Source organism: Carassius auratus, chromosome 7, assembly GCF_003368295.1.
Source record: "Carassius auratus strain Wakin chromosome 7, ASM336829v1, whole genome shotgun sequence".
NCBI lineage: Eukaryota > Metazoa > Chordata > Actinopteri > Cypriniformes > Cyprinidae > Carassius > Carassius auratus.
Window position 1 is genome coordinate 30,113,408 of NC_039249.1, and position 25,737 is coordinate 30,139,144.

Below are 25,737 nucleotides of genomic sequence, written 5' to 3' on the forward strand. Positions count from 1 at the left end.
ATATGCATTGTAATTAAAATGTATAGATGCAAATATATAAAGTGTACTAAACTCTTAAATGTGTATTTGTTGGGTTTTTTTTTTTTTTTGCACTAGTCTGAAAGAAGTCCAGTTATGTTAGCCAAATAGCTCAAAACCTCAGAACTGACCAGGGTCTGAAAATGGTTTTGCCATCTTGTCATGTCTTTATCATCAGACCGCAGGTAATCACTTAGCATCATGTAACATGTAACCTACTACACCCTCATGATGTTCATGAAAATGCCTTGCAAGATGAAGAAAACAAACACTCGGTGAAGGAGGGTCATCAATCATAATTATAATCAGAGTGTATTGCCTCACCTCAGGCTGATGGATGTCTGATTAAATGTCCTCTGGCTGTGGTGAATAATTGAATTCTGGGATGTCTGTCTGGTGAGATCACGCTAATAGTGATACAGAGTTGATCTTTCGGCTTCTCTTTGAGCTCACCAGGTATTTTACTGAACTCTGCAATATCAGCTGGAATTGGAAAGAAACAAAAAAGCACCAATTAACAGTAAAATGACTTATGACACTTGAAATGAATTTTTGATCAAAGTGTAGCAGTAAATCTTCTGAAACCATGTTCATGAGGCTCTGGTCCACTGCTGTGTCCAGATCAGTCCTCCAGGCGTCAGGGTTTTCACTGGCCGAAGGAAAAGTGAAGAAAAAAGTTATGAGCTGTTCTTACTCGATTGCATCTGCAGGTAAGAATCTGAACAATGAACAAAACTTATCATTTGAAGTAGTTCTGTGTTGGTCCTGAAGTTTCCCAGCATTGCTCATTTTGGATTGTGACACCCAGGGAAGTGTCAAAAGCTGCTCCTGTAGGAGTTTAACTCCAACGCTCCTGTCTGTAACCGAAGTAATCCTGACGACCCTCAGCAGACAGCTCTCGTGTGTGTTTAATTAGGGTTGAAGCTCAAGACTGCAGAAGTGTGGCCCTCCATCCGTCTTGGAGTTAACAAGAAGCTGATGATATGGATCATGTGTTTTAAATCAGGGAGCCATCCAAAATGTGCCATATACTGGGTTCGGGAGTCACTGGTTGTTAAATATTGCAAATACTTACTTTATTCCCTTTCCGATTTCCACCTCTGAAATTAGCAACACTTACATTTTCATACTTTGTGTTGCATGATTACCAGTATTTTATGACTAAATAATGATTTTTCTAAATCATAGAGACTGTGGAACAGTAGAATAATTTGTGATGTGTAATAGAATGTAGGCTACTCACTCAAAGACCACGCAGATGAGTTTTGTTTCATGGTCAGAACAGATTTGGGGAAATTTAGCATTGCATCACTTGGTCACTGCTGGATCCTCTGCAGTGAATGGGTGCCGTCAGAATGAGAGCTGATAAAAACATCACAGTAACCCACGTGACTCGTGAAGTGGAAGGTAGAGTTTGTAAGAAACAATCCATCGAAAAAGTCAAACCATCTGAATCGAGAGAATTATTTAGACTGTTTATTAGTTCAAAACAGTCCAGAAGAGTTAAAACATTTTTTTTAAATGTTTGTGGATTTGAGAGGACAACAAGGGGTGGATCTTTCACTGTTATGGAATATGGCCAGGCGTTTTGACCAGAACTGACACTTTGAAACACTTTAATGATTAATTTGTTTCTTGCAAACAGCTTCTTACGTCACAAGATGTTAATTTATGGACTGGAGTCGTGTGAGTTGTTTTTATCAGCTGTCTGGACTCTCATTATGATGGCACCCATTCACTGCAGAGGATCCACTGGAGAGAAACTAGCATTAACAATGAATAGATATTAGCATTAGTTAATAAACACAACCGTTTACTGTCAGTTACTATTAACAGATACAACCTTTCATTTTAATGCATTATCAAATTAATTTGCTGTTAACTATTATAGTATTGTAAATGTGATCTGCAATTACAAAGAGTCAGTGCTAACTGAAGAAACATTTCCTAATCGAACATAACTAGAAAAATGTCCATCACCTTATAATATTTTATTAATTTCCAAGATTTTTTACAGACCTGGAGATCACACTTTTTAAACTCCGTGGTATTTCCAGGAATGTGGGATCAAATGACAAAATGAAGTGTGATTTTGAAAAAAATATTTTTATTTTTTTATTACTTTTTGGGGAACAAAATGAGACGCTGATAAAGACCCAAGGGCAACGGTCAAAGATGAACATTCAGTACATGTTTACAATAGAAAACCACACAATGGACAGCAGAAATTAATGTGATGTATACAGCCCTGCTAATGTTTGTTTTTTAACACACTAAATACAGTGATCCAACCACTACCAACAATTAAAGCATTTCTAGATTCATTTCTTTAATATCTAATATAAAACGGTACAATTGAAATACAAAGGAGACACAGAATGAACTTTACACACTTTCAAAAATAGTCATTCCCGGTTTTCCAGCCTTTCTGAAAACAATTTGTCACATCTAAACATGTTTGACTTCTGCCCATCTACATCATACAACAAAAGAAAGAAAGAATCACAATATACAGACATACTGTACACATCAGTGATGGAGATTAATAAAGTTCAACAGACTTCTTTTTTTCAGTTTCCAAAAATGCAAACAGAGCAACAGAGCTCTGGAAATCAGAAAGAAAGTGAAATGGCCCTTGGTGGCGAGTGGTTGATCATGTTGTGGATCGGTCAATACACAGCACATCTGTTCAATGACTTGCAGCCCAATTGCATCAAAGACGACGCAGGATTTGACCGCCGCCTGGTCAGCCGTGATTCCAGCGGAGTGATGAAATATTCTAGCAATGTTTTTGTCAGAATAACAAAGACAAGCTTCATCCACAGGGGATGAACCTATCAGAGTACAGGAAGTTAATATTCATGGATGCTCTGTGTTCTCTGAAAGAATGCGCTTCACAAACCGAAATATGAGAGAACGTGAATTATAACTCAATGGTAAAGTGAATATTACAGCAGGACGTGAATAAATTCTGCTGTTCTGGTTTACACACACACATTCAAGCATTAAAAAAAGCCTGTCATTGGGCTAAGTATATACGTTTTTTTCTTTAGTTGAAGTGCATTCATATATAAGGACAAATGTGTGTTTTTGAATTTGGCTTTAAAAAAAAAAAAGATCGAAAGCAGTACTAGCATCTTTTTTTTGGTCTTGATCCAGAGTCACACATAACACTTTGTCTGCGGGGAAGAGAATTTTCTCCTTATACAATTGCTCCTACTTCTGGACGAGCCTGGGAGCTGCATGTGACAAGCACTGTGATGAGCAGATTTAATAACGTTGCACTGACTGAAGCGACTGTGGCAAATAAAATCAGATTTGCAATATTATCTGGCTGAGAGTGTAGGTACAAGCACTATAAGCCGAATCGGGCCGGTGTTCGTTTCGGGGTCATGGGCGTTTCCTCTCTCCTTCCAGGGGTGAAGATCTTTATGGACCTGTTTGGAAATGATGAAAAGACATGTTTATTTCAGGATGTTCATTTAAACAGGTTGTGTGTGAGTGTGTGTGATGTGCAGCGCGTCAGAAGTTGTGAGATCTGCTCTAAGGTTAAATGACAGGAACTTCGAGGAGAGAGAAAAGGACAGTTTGTCTCTGTGGGGACCTGTGGGACGAGGGTCTGATGCGGCTGACAGGGCGATCTATCAACTTTAATTACAGCGGTGCACAGCGCTCCCCTCCTCACACCGCCAGCAATTACATCCGTCAGGTCATGACCCTCCTGCTCCTCCAGCACAGACTCAGATCACACATCCCAACATCTGAACTTTCCTAACGAATATTCCAATTAACTTTTACATGTTATGAAGAAAATGTGAGTCGCAGAACGGTGCTATGATTGGTTGCGGAAGCTCGCTTCTCCATTTTGACATTATTTGGAGTGTTTTCAGCATGTATTAAAGGAACCGTTCACACAAAATGTCATGAACATTTATGCACACAAACGCCATTTAGATGTCGATGAGTTTGTTTCTTCATCTTCACAGATTGGGAGATATTTAGCATTACGTCACTTGCTCGCCACCAATGGATGCTCTGCAGTGAATGGGTGCCGTCAGAATGACACATCACAATAATCCACACCAATTAACGTCTTGTGAAGATAAAAAACTGCAGGCTTATAATAAACAAATCCATAATTTGACAAATCCAAAAAATTGTGTTTATTAATGACTTACCCCCGTCGTTCCAAACCCGTAAAAGCTTTGTTAATCTTCGGAACACAATTTAAGGTATTTTGGATGAAAACCTGGAGGCTTGAGACTGTCCCATAGACTGCCAAGAAAATACCCACGTCAAGGTCCAGAAAAAATATGAAAAATCATTGTTAGAATGCTCCATCTGCCATCAGATGTGCAATCTGGGTTATATGAAGCAACGGGAACAGTTTTGCAAGCAAAGAAAACTAAAATAATGCCTTTATTCAATAATTCTGTTGTCAACAGTCTCCTCTTGTGTGTCTCCACATCACTCAAACTGCCTACGCTCTTCTGTGTCATCCGCGCCACAAGGATGCGCTGTTTTCTTTTAAATCAACGCTAAATACACAGAAACAGCTTATCCTTGTGGCATGGCTGACACAGAAAAGCATAGGCAGCATGGTAATACGGAGTGACACAGAGTAGGGGTGTGCACGGACAGTCGAACATTCGAATATTCATTCTGTTGTAATTATTCGATAAATAAAAATGATATTCGAATTCCGCTATATTTTTGTTTTGTTGAACATTGTTGCGGCATATCTCAAGCAACAAATAAACACAGTTAACTTGGAGAATGCAGGGAAAAGTCTTCTCACGTCCGCCCGAGAGCCTCGGCACAAACATCTCAGGTTCCTCGACGAAAACATTAGAAAAAAAGAAAGAAACATTATCAGAGAGCATTTGGCGCCGATGCAGCTATTGTTAACACAAGGAGCCGACTTTCTGTAAAACAATAGGACAAAAAAAAAAGCAAAAAAGATTTATTTTATTGTTTCCAAGTTAAATGTAGGCTACGTTCTGTCCTAATTGCTGCAGGCTGCTTTATTTAAGTTTTTTCTTTGTTCACTTGTTTTTTTTTTTTTTGCTTTTAATCTGTACTTTTGTTTGTTTGCACACATTGTTAAAGGTTTTCAGCTACAAAACACGATGTAACGTAATGTTCAAGCTTATTGTGTATAAGCTTGTTCAAAAATGATGGAAACAATAAATGTTGCTGAAAAATAACGTCTGTCTTATTAAACTTAATTTAAATAAACGAATATTCGAATAATCGTTTTTTTGTGAGCTCAAATATTCAAATGTGATATTTGCGGAAAACGCCCATCCCTAACACAGAGGAGACTGGTGACAAAGGAATTATCGAATAAAGTAGTTATTTTTGTTTCGTTCTAACAAAACGTGTTGTCGACGCTTCATAACGTTACGGTTGAACCACTGATGGAAGATGGAGTATTCTTGATGATGACTTTTCATAAAATGGACCTTGACACTGTTATTTATTTTGCAGTCTATGGGACTGTGGGTCTCAAGCCTTCCGGTTTTCATGCAAAATATCTTAAATTGTGTTCCGAACTTTTACGGGTTTGGAACGACATGGGGACAGTAAGTGATTAATGACAACATTTTCAGTTTGGGGTGGAGTATCCCTTTAAGGCCAAAATAAGAGTCCACAATCCATAATAACGCTCGCTCTCACACTTAAATCCACTGACATCAAACAAAATGAAAATATCTGAAAATGGAAATGAAAGATTCCTCAACCCAGTAGCAACCACACATCAACGCCCTGGCAACCAAGCAGAACTTCCTGGCGCTTTATGGCAGTGATTCTCAAAGCATTTTCTTCAGTAGAAATGTCAAATGTCCTCTAAGTGACCTGTGGGTCCCACAGGATTCAGGTCAGGTGAGATGAGCTGCGATCTCATCTTAGATCAGCCAGCGTCTTATTATCAGCTTATTTAAAACCCCATGAAGGCATCAGAGCCCAAGAGGGAGGCCGGCACCTTAATTATCCATCTCCCCATCATGCAAATCAAACGTCTAATCTTCACTTTCGATGTGATTAGTGTCAGGACGTCCATCACGCAGACAGTCAGCCCAAGGCTTTGATTCACAGATAAAAGTCCTGATTAATTAATGAAGTGTTATTTTACAGGACATTCTTTTTTTCTCGCTTTTGTGGAGCTGAAAGGTGTGTGTAAAATTAATTTCCCCGGATTAGTCTGAAAACTAGCGTCTGTCTCTCTCCTCCCCGTCCGTGGTGGCACGATTTAAATTGCTACAGTAATGGGGGTCACCAAGGAGTCGAAATTATTCTTTTTCTCTCCTGTGGAGACGGGAGGTGAGAAAAGCTCATCATGGGGAAGACAAGGAGATGTTAGGAGAGGAAGGAGACGGGTGTGAACTGTGAAGGGGACAATAGCCTTCCCAAAAATTGTGACATTAGTATTTGATGGCTTCCGTCTAAATGGGACCATTCTGATTTCATGAGAGTGCGAGCAGTCGCTCTAAACTCTCTCAGTGAGGGTTGAAGTACCTGACGCTGCCCAGATTGCTCTTCCTCTCCTGCTCCTCTTTCCGTGCACGGATCTGTTCTTGTGCAAGAGACATCTCCTCCTCCATGTTGGTGATCTCCTCCTTGGCTCTCCTTCGGTTCTCCTGAGAGAGGGACCCAAAGTGAGTGAGACAAATGCGTATTTGTATGAGTTAGGTGAGATATTCAGGAAGGACGCTGCTCACCTGTCTGCTCTTTCCTGCATGTTTGATGCTGTAGAACATGGGTCCCAGCTCAGCCAGCCACTCGCCGTCCACAGCCGTCACACACTGCATGTATTCCTGAAACACACACACATATAGGTGTCAACAAATCACTCTTCACTAGAATTTGGGGTTACGATATTCATATTAAGGTCTAATTTTATTCCTGTGATGGCAAAGCTTAATTTTAGTCTTTATTGTCATATGATCCCTCAAAAATCATTCCAATATGATGATTTGCTGCTCAAGAAACGATTATTATCAATGTTGTAAACATGTTTCTGCCAATTCTTTTGGAAATTGTGATGCATTTAATGTGTTTCAGATTCTTTGATGAATAAAAACAGGGTTTAAATGTTACAATTCTGTACCATTAAAAATGTCTTTACTTACTGCCTTTACTGTCAATTTATTGCATCCTTGCCAAATATAAGTAGTAATTTCTTTAAAAAACAAATTTGGATGGTAGTGCATCGCAGATTTAAAAAAAAGTTTTGGATGGTAGTGCATCACAGATTCCAACTTAAACATTAACATTGATAATAATAAGAAATAAGCACCAAGTCAGCATATTAGAATGGTTTAAAAAAAAAAAAAGAAAAAAAAAATAATACTAATTTTTATTATTATGGGTTTTTTTTATGCATATTTTCATAACTTTTATAAATACTACATTGGAGAAACTACATAAAATCATAAAATCGAAACAACATAAAAATTGAGAATGTTTCAAGCTGGATTCAAACGTGAGCCCCCCATATAAGCACCGTAGCTCAGTGTCTGGCGTGTCAGAGCACGTGCACTAACTAACCATGATTCAGACTGACTGACGTCACTTCACATTCGAGAGCTGAGGAGGAAGACGTACCTTGGTGGTCATGACCAGCTCATGGTAGATGATGTAGTCAGGGGTGTAACCCATCCCGAACAAAGCACTGGTGGGGTGCAGATGGCAGGGCATCCCAGTTCTCACGTTCACATACTCCCCTATTCCCTAAACAAACAAATACAGGTCATGAAGATGCTTCACATGTTGCAAGATGAAACTGAACCCATCATTACATTGCCAAAAATGTGAAGTTGTTGTGTACCTTTAATTTAGCAGCCTGATGGAAGTACGCAGCACAGATGCACTTCCTGATCACATCCCAGTCTGAGCCGCAGGAGACCAGGTTCATTTTCTGCTGCACCATGATGTCTTTGAGCTGAGCTCGCACCTCACGCACCTGTGACACACCACACACTCGTATTCAGGATAAACTCACATAAAAATGGAAGCACACTTATTTAGTGCTAAATGACACACCTCAGCTTTCAGAGATAGATTATAGTTAAATGATTACAGGGTTTCTTCAGGGTTATGAAGTTACATTGCACAGGCCAAGTAAAGAAAATGTAAGGAATAATACAATGTGCTGCAGAAGCAACACTTCAAATTTTAAAACGCAACCAATACCCATTACTTTTTCAACTTGTTCAAAGGCTTCCAACCACTAGAATGTGTAAACATCTTTTATTGTAGCTTATGATCAAACAAAAAAAAACCTTATGTTCCTTCTCAGTATTGTTGTCTTGTTTTCCAGTGCAAATATCTAAATTAAGATGCATTTACTTCAGAAGCAAAATTACACACAAAGTCTTGTTTTTCAAAATGAAGTGAGTTCTTGATTTAACCCCTTAACTGTCACCGTCCCACTTTCAAGCAATCAAAACAAATCAAAAATATATATATTTATATTTTTTTGAAAGGTCTGAGTCTCAGGATTCTATATTTTGTTGTTATTTTATGATAGAAGCAAAATGGCAAGATAAATTTCAACATAAGTTACAGAAAAATGCATAAAAAAAAAAATCAATGGAGTTTGAATGGCACCCGATGGCTGTTTGTGGTATAACACCCTAAATAAAATCTCACAGAAACACTTTTTTTTTTTTCAGATCAACTTTAAATTTGCAACATTACTTATTTAGTCAGAAGGTTTACATTTTATAACAATTTTATAGAAAAACCTGTTATGTAAAATGTTTATGATATACAAAATATAAAATTAGTACAGATATTTGATATTTGTTCTCATTTTAAACAAACACACTTAATTTTGCCCACTTCTCAGAAAGCAAGATTTCATATCTTTAATCTTGCACCCTTAAGTAAATGTGTCTTAATTTAAGGATGATTAAAAAAAATAATAATAATTGTATCAATTTCTTTTTTTTACAATGTATGCATTAATTAATGCCATGACTTCATGAATTTAAGACCTTCTGCTCTGACTAAGAGCTTTCTAAGGCCTTAATTTGTGGAAGGATGAATTAAGCTCATAAATAACATCCTATGTCTCAATATTTTTCTAAGGCAAGGATATTATCGCTGGTTAAAACTCCTCAAACATTGACTGATTAGACTTAAGTTAAGGTACCTTTCGCATGGCTTTGGTGTGGATGAAGTGATCGTTGCACCAGATGCTGGAGTAATTGTTGTTCTTCCACTGCAGGTAAACGTTGAGGTAGGTCAGATGATCACTCTCAGGCACCGAGAACTTCTCTCTCACCTGGTCACTCTCCTCCTCTCGACCCTAGATGAGTAACGGCAGTGTTGAACGGTCGCCACATTTACAGGTCAATATGTTCTAGTAAAGTGTCTGTTAATGCTTTTGAGTGTGCGAAGAACACAATGTATACTCGGTACCTTTGGTCTGTAGAAGATGGACGGCACAGACAACATGGAGACGATGATGAGGATGTCAGCACTGCAGCCCATGTCACATGACACGATCAGCATTTTAGACAGAGCCGGATCCAGAGGAAACTCCACCATGAGCCGCCCGGTGGGCGTCAGAGAGCCTGAGACCGAGACGAGTGAGAAGAAACCAAAAGTCAAAAGGGATTAGAAAGCTCCTCTTTCAAAAGCGCTGATGGCGGGAAAATGATTCCACTTTGAGATTGTGAAATCAGAAGCTCCGATTTCAAAGATTACATGACAGACTAAGAAGATTAGCGAGAGAGCGCCGTGAAAAGCAGAGAAGATATTTGGGCAGGTAAGCCTTAATCAGAAATAATCTGCTGTTAACACGAGACGAGAGCTAGAGGGAAAAGTGCTCCACATAGTCAAATCCCCACAAACCCTGAGAGATATGCAGGAAATGAGATTGAGATCCCTCTCTGGTCACACAGATGGTTTTACTTCAGTTGCTAAAGCTGAACTTTGAGTAAGACCTTAATACTTCACTGCAGCGCTTAACAAGCTTCAATCTACTCAACTAGAAGAGAACTCCGTTTTATCCCCCAAATAAAAATAATATGACTACCATCAGCTATCTTTAAACACTGAAATATCAAAATATTTACCATCACTGATATACTTATATATAATTTTTTAGATTAGATTACATTTACATTCTTTATTGCATTTCATTTTAACTGAAGGTTTAGTAATCTGTGTAAATGTTTTTGTCATACAATTTTTTTAATTTACTTTTTAGTTTTAGTTATTTTAGTACTGTAACTTAATTCAAAGAAAATACGAAATGCTGAAATTAGAACTACATGACATGAAATAAGTTAAATGTTTTAAGATTTATTTTGTTTCAGTTCATTTATTTAAAACAATTAACTTGTTTATGGTTTAAATTTTAGCTAACACAAAATGTTAAGTTTTCGGAGTACAATATTAAACTTTGTTGCTGACAATGCACACTGAAATAATGCAATAATTACCCAATAATTCAAAGATTATATGAGAAGCATATAACAAACATTAGTTAGCATGAAATGTAAATTAAAACTGTTGTAGGCTGCACAATTATAACAAAAATTATAATTGTCGATTACTCCCTTGATATTGTAATTGCGATTATTAATAACGATTATCACAATTTACACTGAATTAAGTTTATACCATTGTTTAATGCAACTGCATGCTATATTTTTACGTGAAAATAAACAAACTGAAAACACTAACTGCTTTTCTATAGTATTAAGCCTCAAATGTCAAATATACATCGGATTGGTTTTCTTCTTTAAATTATAAAAAATGTAAAATATGAATGGTTATTATATGAATTATAATATACTAATCTAAAATTAAATAATGGGAAAAACTCTTAAGATAACATGTAGAAAGAAGAAAAAAAATGCATCTTAAGCACGCAGAATTATATAATTTGACTTTAAACGATTAATTGCTTTGCTTTGAGCGATTATGTAATTGTGGCATCCATAACTGTAATCGCGATTAGAAATTTGATTAATTGTGCAGCCCTACTGTGTTGTATAAATGAGTGAAAGACTCAGTGAATGAGGAAATGACTGGATCATCGAAAGTGGCCAATGCAAAACAGACACTAATTTGTGACAGGTTGATGAACGGAGAATAACAGAAACTTGTTATGCTTTAATTCATTTGATTAAAGATTTCACGCATGGATACATTATTCATAATTAGGGATGGGTAGCGTTAAGGATTTAACGCTATTATTACTCTTACTGATACTGCTTAACGGTCCGGTACTTTAACTGTATTCTTATCGGTACTTTGTGTGGTGTTACTTTTTGTTGTGATAGGCAGTCGAAAACTTTGCATTTCTCTGTCTGCACATAATGCACTTTTGAAAGATGCTTTGACAGATTGCTTGTGTTTCCGCCCTTACATGCAAAAATTTTGTTGCACTTATGACAACCAGCATTATCTGCATCAACTCTAGTGAAGTATAATCACACTTTGGAACGTTTTGCTCTCTCCGCCATCGTCACTTTTTGTATTAAGCAAGAGTTTTCGTACTGTAAGGGGCCGTTCACATATTGCGTCTAAAAATGTGTGGAAAACGCTAGACACGCCGTTTTCTGATTTTTTTCCCCAAAGCCTTCGGGCACTTGCGCTCCTGAGGAGTCTGCCGTTGCTAAGATTCGGTGCGGATGCCACCTGGAAAAAACAAGCTCGTCGCACCACGTGCGTGTCGCGACCGCGTCGCTTCCATTATGAGCGCATACCGAGTGCCTACATTTGAAATAAAGAACTTGAGCGCACAAAAGACGCGATATGTGAACAGCCTGTTATGCATGTGTATGCACCGCGCACGTTCTTGTTGTGTGTGTGTGTTTGTGTGTGACTGACAGGTGCGCATGAGAGATCTCGCAGATCTCACAGACAAACATCTTAATATGATCGCACATTAGAAATGTTTGATGAGATAAAATGTGCACGATAACATTATTATGCAAAAATACACAGTACATAAATTTTTTCCCCTCCAGTACCGAGAGCAGAACCGAGACCGTCAGATCTTACTGATACTACGGTCTTTCATAATTTAGCCCCGGTGCCATTTTAATACCGGGTTTCGGTAGCCATTCCTATTCATAATAGATATTCCAATATTCCATAAAAACGAATAATTAACAATTTAGATTTTCTTGCTGACTTGATTCTATCAATAACTAACAGCACTGTTCGACTCAAATAACAGATTCACTCTTTACTGTACCTTTGAATGAAATGTGGCACATGGACAGGAAGTAACAACGAAAGGTTTATGTGGATTCTCTTTCTCAGGGTGGTCTCACCTGTGTTGTCAAGCGCTCCCAGGATCCACAGCTGGTACATGGAGTTCAGCATGTTGTCTTCAGGCGGCGGGTCCATGAAGTGGAAGAGCAAGAGATCTTGAACTCCCAGAGACTTGAGCAGAAGCACAACATTGGCCAGGTTAGTGCGCTGGATCTCTGGGATTGTGGTGGTGAGCATTTCATTCTTGTAGGCACTCTGAGTGTATAACCTGAAGTGGACCGACACAAAAGGTAAGAGAGGTCAGCTCATCGGCTAGAGACGTTTTAACAAGTCCAAACCCTTGTTAATTATTACTTTGATAGGAAAGCATTAGAATAAAATAAAGAGAAGTGGGTGAGAGTCTAGGAAAGGATCAGAATAAGCATATTCGATGTAAAAGGTCCAAATAAAGACTTGATGAATAAAAATAAATCAAATGGATGCATGTAGTACACCATTAAAAGAAAAAGTTTCCTACATCCCAGCTTTAAAAGATCCAGAGGGAAGCCCACAACAATGAGCCATTCCCAAAATACCCCTGAGCATCTTAAAAAGGAGGAACTCTGGGAAGCTCTGGAGTATAACACATGCATCTATGCATCTCAGTCCTAGTGGCTCTTGTGAAGATGCCACAATCACAGCCGGAGTGTTCAGGTGCAGATTTAACACCGATGTCACACATTTGTTTCAAAGCGTCTGGCTGAACAGAATTGATTCCTGATGCACAGATGTTTGGTGAAGGATATATGTAACTAATCCTGCAAGTGCCACACACTGTCACGAGCAGCCCGAGACACTCACAGGGAGGCTAAACAATCCCCTGCGTGAGTTTCCTTTGTGTGACCGCACAACAGCGAGACAGCATGTCGCCGCATCTTCAGGACTGTGCAGATTTGGAAAAGGTCACACTTTAAAAGCCCACAGCATTTGTCTCACATTCTCAGAGGTGTAAACAAGAATTAAACTGCGTGGAATCCTCTCAAGATTCCCGTCCTGCCTCACTGATAGAGGTGTAGAAACAAGCACTGGTGATCTGATGAAATGCTCTTCATCTGCCTGCAGTCTGTATTTACACTACAGAGACACCGGAGCGATTCGCTTCATTTGGATGATTCATTCCAAAGTACCGGATCCCAGAAAAATGACTTACCGTTTCATCACTCAAGTTTCACCATAAAATCATCATCAAATAAAAGTATATCCATGCATGAGTTTTACTTTCTAGTTTTTGGACCTCAGAGTTTTTCCATCAAATTATCGTAACTGGATTCTGCTGTGAAAATGTCTGGTGATGTATGCAGGACTTCTCCTGTCATTTAGTTCTTGTGAGAGATCACCTTCCACTCTGAGTGAAATGCCCACATCTCAAAATCTAACGAACAGTTCCTGGACAGAACCAAGCACCGCTCTACATTATTTCTTTTTTGTTAATCTGTCATACTTTTGATGCATGTCACAATTTGAAAAAAAACTTCCACTACTAATTTCCTCTAGTTTTAGATTTCACTATTTTTTTTTTTTTTTTGGCAACATAAATTTTATAATAACAACACATACCATAAAAGTAAATAAAAAAATGTAAATTCAAATAAATAAAATGACTAAAATTATAGATTAAAAAAAAGACTTATTATCCTTCATTTCTAATTTTCATTTATTTTAACCTGAAGTACTAAAATGGAAAAAACATAAAAATAAAAATAATAAAATGTAACCATAAAATTATACAATTTTAGAAATAAATTAACTATATATGACTATTTATAAATAAATTAACATAAAACATAGTAAAATATATAATTAAATAAAAAGCCATATAGACGTACAATTTATAATAAAAATAACAAAAACTAAATAAAAATCAAATTAAACAGAAATGATAATAATAAAATTAAGTCAAAATATCAAAAAAGGTGACAGTGACACTAACTTCTAATTTGTTACAAATTACTAAGCATTTGCTTTGTGAATCAGTTTAACTGGATCATTAGTAACAACTTTCAAAAGAATTCTATTTTTGATAAATCAAATTTGATTCTGGTCATCCCTAAAAAGTTACATAAAATAATAAAATCACGATGAAATCATGGAAAATGAGAAAGAGGCTGATTGCTTGTAAGCGGGACACTTGACTCTCAATTGAGATTTTTGATTCTCAGCTCTCTGAAGCTTTTTTAGCACAGCATCACTCCAAGTCTGACTTAGACCCACTCTAAACTTTGCCACTGTCATACACTGAAAACGATGTGCGCCCCTCTGCTGAAGAAACATCAGGGGTCTTTCCTAATCTGTTCTGACCTGTAACACTGTCCCGGGCCTGTTCTTCCTGCTCTGCCGGCTCGCTGGTTTGCATTGGCTTGACTGATGGGGTAAACCTGCAGCGCATCCATGCCAATACGAGGATTGAACACCTTAACAACACAAAATAAGACTTCTGTTAGTAGCAGATATGCCATTCTCCTACTAAAGAAAACAGTTTCACACGGTTCTACCTTCAGCTTGCAGTAACCAGCATCCACCACAAACATGATGCCGTCCACAGTCAGAGACGTCTCAGCGATGTTTGTAGCGACGATACACTTCCTCACACCATCAGGAGCCTGACAATAAACACACGGGTTCAGTTCACAAACCATTTGGTCTCATGATCAGGATCTTAAGAGTATCCAACAGTAAGAGAGGTTGACCTTCTGGAAGATCTTGGCCTGCAGGTCCGAGGGCAGCTGGGAGTAGATGGGCAGCACTGCCAGAGCCGGAGCGTTATCCAGATCCTCCAGTCGCTCCACAATCTGATCTGACGTCACCTGCAGAGCAAACATCATTTGGGTTATACACTGCCTCAATCAGACAATGCAAACTATGTCAAGAACTTTATTTCTAACTAACCTTTTTATCTATCTATCTATCTGTGTATATATATATATATATATATATATATATATATATATTTTTTTTTTATATATTGTGCACAAATTGCAATTGCATTCATACCACTTCATTAGCATGACTAAAGAATGTCCTCACCTCGATGTCCTCCTGACCGGGCATGAAGATGAGGATGTCACCCACCATCCCGCTGAGATGAATCTGTAAAGCCTGTTTCACAGCCGCCTCCACATAGTCCTCCTGAGGAACCTGAATCACACCAACACTCAGCGTCAGCACAGCTCCCCAACCAGCGTCAGCTTTAACTAAAGACGCTATTAACACCCCACCTTGCTGAACAAGATGTCCACCGGGAACGTTCTGCCGGGAATGTGGAAAATAGGAACATTGCCGAAGAATCCTGCAAATTTGTCTGAGTCCATGGTGGCGGATGTGACAATGAGCTTCAAGTCCGAGCGTCTAGCCACCACCTAAGTAATCGAAAAACAGGTTGATGAAAAGAAAGGCGGCAGAAGATGACTCATCAGTATCAAAATCTGAATTCAACTGCACTCTTTAACTATTAATGTAAGCAGCGATCAGATTAGTGAATTAAAAACAATTAAAAGGGACTACAGGGAAAGGGTTTTAATATGGATTGATGTGAAAGTGGCTGAGGAGGACATGGTTCACCTCTCGGAGCAGGCCGAAGAGCACGTCAGTGTTGAGCGAGCGCTCATGGGCCTCGTCCATGATTACCGCGCTGTAGTGGTCCAAATCTGACTCCCGCAGAGACTCCCTCAGAAGAATCCCATCCGTCATGTATTTTATCACAGTCTTCTCTGACGTACAGTCTTCAAAACGGATGGCATAACCAACCTGGTGTAAACATTAAAGAAAAAAAAACACAAAATGCTGTTATTATAACTATACAGTTTTAAAATAATATACACTAGTACTGGTCAAACATTCGGAATAATTATGAGATTTTTTGTTTCACTTTTTCATCTCACAAAGACTGCATTTATTTGTTAATAATAAAGTAAAAACTGATATATAGTGAAGTATTATTCAAATGGAAATAGCGGTTTTATATATATTTTTTGACATATTTTAAAATGTAATTTATTTAAGCCATGGCAACACTATCTAGACTTCAGTGTCACATGACCCTTCAGATATCATTCTAGGGATACAAGAAACAAAGCTGTATTTATCTGAATAAAATCACAGCAAAAACAGTAATATTATGAAATATTATTAGAATTTTCAATAATTTTCTATTTGTAGTATATTTTGAAATGTAATGTATTCCTGTGACACCAATATTCCAGAATTCAGTGTCAAATTATTATTCAGAAATTATTCTAACATATACATATTTATATATAGTATATTTTACAATCTACATATGTTTATTTTTTTAGGATATTATAATATTTGTTTTGGTCAACAGCTCATTCATGGATGATAAACAGAATCTAGAAATCAACAATAGCATTACTATATTAGCATACAAAAGCTATTTATTTTTCTAACATGTGTATTGATATTCAACATCAGTGATATTTTAGTTTATATTGCAGTTCTGAATTTTTTTTTTTATAGGTATCTTTTCTTTCTTTTTTTTTTAAAGTAATTTAAGTACTTCAACCTACTTCAACCTAAACAACCTAAAAATAACATGCATTTCAAATCCACCAGGTGGCAGTATTTCTCCATAATGATGTTAGGCACCAACCTCTTCTCCCAGGTTGCTGTTCATTTCTTCGCTGACTCTCTTGGCCACGCTCATAGCTGCCACTCTGCGGGGCTGTGTGCAGCCCACCATGCCATAGCTGGTGTAACCATCCTCATGAAGATACTGTGTGAGCTGAGTGGTCTTACCACTGCCCGTTTCCCCCACCACAATCACAATATTGTTATCCCTGCAAGAGAAAACACAAAGAACATCAGCACACCAGGTGAGCAGACACATGAGCTCAGCAATATAGTGTCAGAGTTCGTATTTAATGAAGCACATGTAAGTGTCATCAGGACCTGATGATGTTGAGCAGCTGCTGGCGAACAGCAAAGATGGGCAGATACTGCCTCTGCTCTAACAGGGTCTTCTTCTTAGCAAAATCACTGCTCGCTTGATTCTTCTCCTTCATGTGGTCAGCAAACTTCTGCTCCGCTCTGAAAACACGAAAGATAAGAAAGAGGCCCATGAAGAATCTACAGATGTTGTTTTTTTTTTAAATTATGTTCTGATTTTGGGGGAAAGAGCTTGATTTAAACATGCTTAAATGTGCTAAGCAGAGCTGGGAAAACTACACGCTTGATACCAAATACATAAAATATAGCTACACTACCATTTATAAAGACTTGAAAGAAGTCTTTAAAAGCATAAGCCATAAAAAAGTATCTGATCTGTAAAAACTGTGATATTGTGAAATATTCCTGTGATGCGCAGCTGGAGTTTCAGCATCATTCTTCCAGTCTTCAGTGTCACATGATGCTTCAGAAATCACTCTAATATGCCCATTTGCTGCTCTAGAAACATTTCTTCTTATTCTCAATATTAAAAACACTTTTGCTGCTTAATATGTTTGTGGAAATCATGATGCATTACATTTTCTGGATTCTTTCAAGAACAGAGAGTTCAAAGGAACAGCATTTATGAAGCAGAAATGTTTTGCAAAATTCCTGTCACTTCTGATAAATTGAATGCATCCTTGAGAAATAAAAGTAATGAGTTCTTTCACCAAACTTTTGAACAGTTGTGATGACAGTTTGCCACGCATCATGCTATCATAATTACAGTAGTAAAATCTATTTGTGATACATTTTAAAACAGATGGAATCAGAAAATCATATGTATAAGTGACATTATTTAACCTGTAATCCACTTTTCCATCTTCTCCGACGGCTTTTCCTTCTGATGCATTCTCCTCGGTTTTCTTGATTCCCATGATGTCTCCCAGTTTGGTGCCAGCGAGCTCCCAGTGTTTGTGTTGTGCCTGTCAGGTGAAAGAACCAAACGCAACAACATTTACACAACACTTTAGAGCGAGAGAAGTGTAAATGAAACATGCAAACCAGCTGTGCACCTTCTTTCTTTCTTTCTGCTCTCGGTGACGCCGGACCAGCTGACTGCCCTTGCGGGAGATGATGGCCATGTCAGAGGTCGCATCTTTCACTGGAATGACCGGCTCAGGCTGGAATCACAAGACAAATGTAAAATCATCGATTAGGAATGTTTGGGGACTCCCAAATAAGCACATTGATGCTCGGAGACGTCTGTACCTGCTTGGTGAAGACGATCCTCCCGTCCAGGAAGGGTGGCACGAGGTTATGCACAAGCAGATGCACTCTGGTCGCATTGTCTTCCTCGAAGTCCTCATCCACCTCCAAACGCTGGACCACTCCGCTGGTGAGCATGCGGTTGGTCTCCCAGCGCTCGTTATCCTGACGAGAAACACACATGTGAGTAAGCGTGACACGTGTTGAGGTCTTTAAGACGCAGATGGGTGAAGATGTGCACATGTACCTCGTTGATTTGCCGTTTCTGCGCCGAGATGCGTTTCTGGGTCTGCTTCTGCAGGATCTGCTCCCTCTTCTTCACATATTCCTCTGAACTGGATGTCAAGGGGTTGTGGAACTCATCGTAACCTTCATCCATCATGTACCAGTCTCGATCAGCTTGCTGTTTGGACAAAATAACATATTTATATCTGGTGTCTGAATCGTTTTTGGTTTGACTGCGTATATACATGTGTGTGTCCTGTATATATGTGGACAAATTAGGATATAATTCAATTCAATTATTGCCATGCCTCTAAAAAATACAAAATTGCTTGTAAATAATAAAGCTTGGAGTATATATAATATAAATCCAACTTTATACAGAATACAAAGCAGACAACTAAAAGTAGCTCTTTCTTTGACATAATATGCGCTTATGAGTCACACACATTAAGATCAGGATCAATTTATTAGGAATCCTAAGAAACATAAACCAAGCATTTGAAGAGGAAAATGAAAAGCACTCACCCGCTGATCTTCCTCCCACCGTTCCTTCTCTTCTTCATCATTAAATAGGATGCCGTCCTCTCTGTCCTCCTTTTTATCAGCTACAAAATAAGAGTCCATATCAATATAACACCACAGATGCTGTACACTACGGTTCAAAACGATTCAGCAAGAAACCTGAGATTTGTGTTTCTGAAAGAAGAGTCTTTTCACCAAGGCTATGTTCATTTAATGAAATATTTCAAATGTTTCTGTGATAGCAAAGCTGAATTTTTAGCACCATTACTTGGAAATTATGAAATCATTCAGAAAACCATTCTAAAGTTAAGAATTAATTCTAATATGTTGATTTGTTGCTTAATAAACATTCCTTCTTAATAGTTGAATATATTCAGCCTGGCGTGTGAAAATGATTTTTCCTTTCATGAATAGAAAGTTAAAGAAAAAAGTATCGTCAATATAGAATTTTATCAATTAATTACACCATTGCTGAATAAAAGGTTTCAGTTTCTTAAAAAAAAAAAAATTATATATATATATATATATATATATATATATATATATATATATATATATATATATATATAAAATAAACCTTACCAACACCAAATATTTGAATGGTAGTGCATACACATTACGTGCATTTTCAAATAAAAAAAATGGCTTAATACATTCTTGTTATGTAAGAGTATTATGAATTCTATTTTATATATATATATATATATATATATATATATATATATATATATATATATATATATATATATATATATATATATACACACACACACATATACATATACATATACATACATACATACATATATATATATATATATATATATAAAATACATAAAAAAAAGCTAATAAATACACAATAAAAAAAAGAAATCTAGACTTTGGGAAGTTACTTACTTTAAAATTTTTCAATAAATCAATCAGTATATACTAACAAAAAAAATAATTATAGTAATAAACAGATAAAAACAGTTAATGCAAAAATTTAAGTAGAACACACACACACACACAAATCACTTCTCCATCAAAAGAACTTGTAAGTGGTGTCTTTACTTTTTCCTCGAGACAGGCGTGGGGTGGAGCCAAGGTGCTTCCTGTCATTGGCCCACTCGTTGTACTTGTATGATGGCGTTGGCAGAGGAGTTTCTGCTGGATACTGAGGTTTACTTGACCTGTAAAACAAAAGTGACAATGTACCATCTACTCCTCCTCCTCCTGACAGCACAGATAACCTTCAGTGTTAATCAGTGTTTCACACCTGTCTCTCCTCTCACTGTCACGGACTGAGCGTTGGCTGCGCTCGGAGCAGTGGGACGGGGCAGGAGACGGACTCTCCCAGTGAGAGTGGCGTGAGCCCGAATATCCACTGTCATCCTCATCCCAGCTGGAGCGGGACGGAGTGGGCAGATCTGTGTGGACACACGAAACACACTTGAGCCATCATTTACCCAAACTCGTATTGGTCCTGGAACAGTACTGCAGCTTAGGAAACACCAATCAGATTTAAGGTTTAAGTTTATTCATTATAGCTAGGATTAGGGCTGCAAAAATTGAGGGGAAGTATTTTTTTTTAAAGTTTTTCTGATTAAAAAATTAAAAACAGGTGTGTTGTACTTGTTTGGAGAGTTTTGAGAATTTGGTATATGGCCAATATAGCAGTGATTAAATATCTACTGCATCATTATTATTATTATTATTAAGCAGCTTTTATCACTCTTTCACTGTATATGATAAAAAGTATTTAAGATTAAATAAACCTGCATTATTATTTAATTTATATATAGATTACATAGTACAATTAATACAACATACTTCAATATAATTATAATGCTGTTAGGATGAAATATGACTTTTTAATGCAATTCTAAATAAGTGTGTTTTGCTGGTGTGCTCTCTCGCTCTATATTTGTTCAGAAATGTACCTTTGGGTTTGTTGCGCGGTGATTCGGGCTCATCGCGGCGAGTCCCGCGGCTCATGCGCTCGGACGAGCCGTCTCTCTGGGAGCGTTCACTTCTCACGCTGCCGTCACCGCGCTCGGAGCGACTGCTGCTGGAGCCACGGCCGCGGCTGCTTTCACGCTCATCTGCACACAGACACAAACGCAAGATCAGAGCCTGCCACGGTGAGGTGGGATCTCTCAGACCCTGAGCACCTGATCTACCTCGGTCTCTCCTTCTGTCTCTGTCATGGTAGCGGTCCCTGTCCCTGTCTCTGGACCCGTCTTTGTCTCTGCTCTTGTCTTCTTTGGAGGACGCATAAACCCCATGCTCACGTCTGTCCTTCTCCCTCTGCTGATGCTTCTGCTTGAACTCCTCACTAACCCCTCCTGGGTTTGACGGCGTCTCTGATCCAGTGACACGGTACTTCCTGTAGAAGCATGTAACACACTCATGACTGCATTGCATTTCTTTCTTTCTTGTCTTTGATAAGATGGAAGGCATTAGGGATATTCTGGATAATACAATTAAGCTAAAAATAAAGTACATAATATTATGTATTATATACATAATTTAGCATCACTGATATGCTATTACATTTTTTTGTTGTATATCGAATTAGATTGTTTTTCATATTTTTTGTTTCCTTTGTCGTTAAAGTTTATAGTTATTTGTTTTTCTCAGTTATTTTGTTATTTGTTTTTAATACACTTAGATGTTTTATAAGGCTTTAGTTTATTTTGTTGTAGTTAAAGCTTAGATTTAACTGTATACGAGACCTCGGACCAAAAAACCAAGTAATAAAGATCAATTTTTGGAAATTGAGATTTATAAATCATCTGAAAGCTGAATAATTAAGCTTCCCATTGGAGTATTGTTTGTATTGGCAGGATTATATTTGTTTGAGATACAACTATTTGGAAATCTGGAATCTGAGGGTGAAAAAAAACCCCATCTAAATAGAGAAAATCACCTTTAAAAGTTGTCTAAATGAAGTCCTAAGCTATACATATTACTAATCAATACTTACATTTTGATATATATATATATATATATATATATTATGGTAGGTCATTTACAAAATTACTTCAAGGAGCATGATCTTTACTTAATATCCTAATGATTTTTGGCATTTAGAAAAAAAAAATAAACAAAATTATAATTTTGACCCATACAATGTATGTTTGGCTGTTGCTACAAATATACCCCAGTGACTTAAGACTGGTTTTGTGCTACAGGGACACAAATGTGTTCTTGAGGAGCTATAAAGAGGACACTCAAGGATGGAGACATAACACACTGCTTTTCTTCCACTGTATATTAAAAAAAAATATATTTAAGATTTATTAACTATGGGAAAATTAATGTAATTACAAGGAGACCCTGAGCATATTTGTGCATTTGTTGTTCCTACATTTTTCAGATATTAAAATAACTGTTATTATGAAAGTCACTGATGAATCATGATTGTTTGCATGCAGATTACACGCCAGAAAAAAAATGTCTATATACACTTAGTCAATAAGGCCTAACGTTCTTTTAATAAAAAATAAATAAATAAATAAATAAAACTGATGTCAATGTTACAAATGATTTTCTTGAAGCTCAACCCACCTTTCCTTTTTTTGATTCCTGCCATCACCCTCCTCTTGATCTTCATCATCAGAGCCCGAGTCACTCTTCCCCTCCTCCCAATCCTTGTAGGACGACACCTTGGATTTTTTGGGTTGATCCTCAAGCCTCTCCTTGCCCTCGCGCTCCTTGCGTTTCTGTGCGGCCAGCAGATCGAGGCCCAGGAGCGAGGCTCGAGGAGCAGGAGCTCTGAACACATGCGGCTCTGATGAAGCGCTCCTCTTCTTCACTATCAGCCCCCCGACCTGGACCCCGGGGTCACTGCCCTCCAGCCGATGCAGGGACCAATCATCCTCCATCTCAGCGCTCCGCTGATGGATCGCCAGAAGTTACTAATTCAGGCCAAAATCACAGTCTTTATGATCTAAAACAAATGCTGATAAAACATGACATTAACATGATGACGTGATTTATGAGAAGTGAACTAGTGTTAGCTTGTCATTCAAATTGGTCTAAAATGCCCCTAAGCAATTTAAGAGGCAAGTTTTGCCACAAAAAAGGCGATTTCTGATACTGTGACAATATCATCACTACATAGTATAAGTACACATAATTTAGCCTCTTGAGACCCTGTGGCCTCATATGAGGACATTATATTTTTGTGAATTTCTCTGAGTCTGTTCATGCCACAGTTTTAGATCTGGATGTCCTGTACAGAGCACATTCAGGGCTTTTCAGAGATACCAAATGATTGGATGTTTCACATGACCACTCCCTCTCCTTGGTCATCAAAATGTCTGAAATTAATTTAGTGACACTCTTATAGAAATATGATAATATTTCTATAATATATTGTAGTTATCATTTAAATCTGTCTAATTTTTAAATTCTGTGTCATAAATCAACATCTCAGAAATATGTTATGGGGTTTCAAATCAAAATATGACTTTCTGTTACTAAACAGGACATTGATTTCATACATGTCCTCAGATGAGGACACCGGGACTAAACGCATGCTTATGACGCATTTTTGGAGACATAACAAATGAATAGAGAAAGAAATTATATTTCAATATTCTATGAAATATTATATATTATTATGAAAATCTTGACAATTATTACTCACATTATTACACTTCTTTTTTCATTACATGTTGCCCCAAAAACACATTTATATGCAAATTAGATTTAGTTTATAGATACATTGTATATAATTAGAAAACCCATTAATGGTAATTTTACACACATTTTGCAGAAAGAAAAATTTTATACTGAATTATTCTGTTATACCATAGTTGAGAATCATCTTTATACAAAGTTTGGTAAAAAAAAAAAAAAAAAAATCTTGAACATTAAAAATTTATTGGGGATTTAAAAAAATCTATTGTTTTTGCCTATGCATTTTCATTCATGTCTTTTCATTTTTTTTTTAGAAATTGAGTCCCGATGTCCTCTGCCGAGGACATAACATAACTTTATAAATGAAATGCATGAATGCAGAGCACAAGGCTGCACTGGGAAATCCTGTGTGCGATGCATGACATGCAATGTGCATCTGTGCTTGCAAAGTGAATGAAACTGCTTTGCAGCATTTCACATCATGATAGACCCACTGTCCTCACATGAGGACATCTTTTTTCTGGGAAAACTACTTCCTGTACAAAAACAAATTTTAGGTATTATACTTATTAGGTCCTACATATCCCAAATAGCAAGAAAAATTATAAAATGCACAACAGGCAATCTCTCGGGTTTCAGGAGGTTATACAATGTATTACTGCAGCTAGCCTAGCATTAGTCATGGAGGTATTAGCCATAGATGTGTATACCTCAGTTTTGGTCTTAAAACATTACAAATACCTTTTAACTATAGTATTTTGTTTGCAAAAGTACATTTGTGTAACGTATGGTTAAAAAAACATTAACTGAACTGATAATCTTAATAAAGCAATCTGATCAGAAAACGGCCGCTGCCGTTATATAAAAACTATCACATGAGAAACAGAAAGGGATGTATCTGAAGGTTAAAGGGCTCAGTGATTTACACCATGATCATCTTGATATATTTGTTCATGTTAAAAGCATTAACGTTACTGTGGCACTATTCATTTATAAGAGAGAGAAAACCGGTTTACCTTTCAAACGATGTTCTCAGAATACAGTCATTTAAGTTCCTCAAACCTGTTCTACACCGTGTGATAAAACGTATTCAATGTGTGATATAATATAAAAATATTCAATGAAATAGTATAGCGGCAAACGTCAACAATGTGTGAGGAAGGGCGCCATTACTATCCCAGCATTCTCAGCCTAGTGACGTCGCATCCGTCTCCTGAACGAGTCACTCTTGTGAACCGGTTGATTCAAACGATTCAATCAATCGGATCACACATGCTGGTTGTGATGAAGGTTTTGATTCATATCAGTGACTTAAATTACTGTAAATTTGTTGAATTGGTCCAGCGAAACCGATGTTTACTTCATTAGTTTGTTGTCTCTTTCTGCTCATAGACACCTGGAAACAGTTTTGCGTGATAACTAGCGAAATGTTGAATTATCTTTTTTAACCGATATCAATGAATCAACCCGTCCGAAAGAACCGACTCACTTTAGTTAGTTAAAAACATTGAAGTTCTTCACATGGATAGGTTCCAATATATTTCATAATTTATTTTAATTTTATTCATTTACTTTAATTTCTTTAAATTCTGTCCTGTGCTTTGTGTGGCAGTGGTTACTGATATATTTACCGAGAAATAAAAGTGAATCGCATGTATTTAATTATTTTTCACAAGGCTCCTTGCAACAATCTTGAGTAAAGACAACCCTAATTTTTTTTTTTTTCATATTGTGCTATAACTCATGCTGTTCAAATCACTTACAGCAATAAAATTTTAAATAAAATAAAACTTAATAATTTCGTTATTAGTTAATATACATACATATATATATATATATATATATATATATATATATATATACATATATATATATATATATATATATATACATACATACATATATATATAT

General features: G+C 37.1%; 1 protein-coding gene across 4 annotated transcripts; it reads right to left on the reverse strand.

The window, feature by feature from the left end:
• Positions 1-2,108: 2,108 nt before the first annotated feature.
• On the reverse strand, positions 2,109-25,021 carry LOC113106452 (pre-mRNA-splicing factor ATP-dependent RNA helicase PRP16-like). 4 transcript variants are annotated; one of them, XM_026268388.1, is made up of 27 exons: positions 24,843-25,021; positions 22,750-23,078; positions 21,360-21,565; positions 21,120-21,281; positions 20,456-20,606; positions 20,251-20,369; positions 19,201-19,280; positions 18,698-18,853; positions 18,454-18,615; positions 18,258-18,365; positions 18,046-18,167; positions 17,206-17,343; positions 16,907-17,093; positions 15,859-16,044; positions 15,516-15,656; positions 15,325-15,435; positions 14,988-15,104; positions 14,793-14,900; positions 14,599-14,711; positions 12,321-12,529; positions 9,448-9,602; positions 9,179-9,334; positions 7,850-7,984; positions 7,627-7,752; positions 6,741-6,836; positions 6,538-6,659; positions 3,374-3,455 (listed from the first exon to the last, which is right to left on the reverse strand). In XM_026268388.1, exons 2-27 carry the CDS (start codon positions 23,064-23,066, stop codon positions 3,374-3,376), a joined length of 3,765 nt encoding a protein of 1,254 aa, XP_026124173.1. In that variant the 5' UTR covers positions 23,067-23,078; positions 24,843-25,021. The 4 variants fall into 4 exon arrangements, with proteins under 4 accessions (XP_026124168.1, XP_026124173.1, XP_026124169.1 ...); XM_026268384.1 differs by having other exon boundaries at positions 22,750-23,099; XM_026268387.1 differs by having other exon boundaries at positions 22,750-23,143.
• Positions 25,022-25,737: the final 716 nt, after the last annotated feature.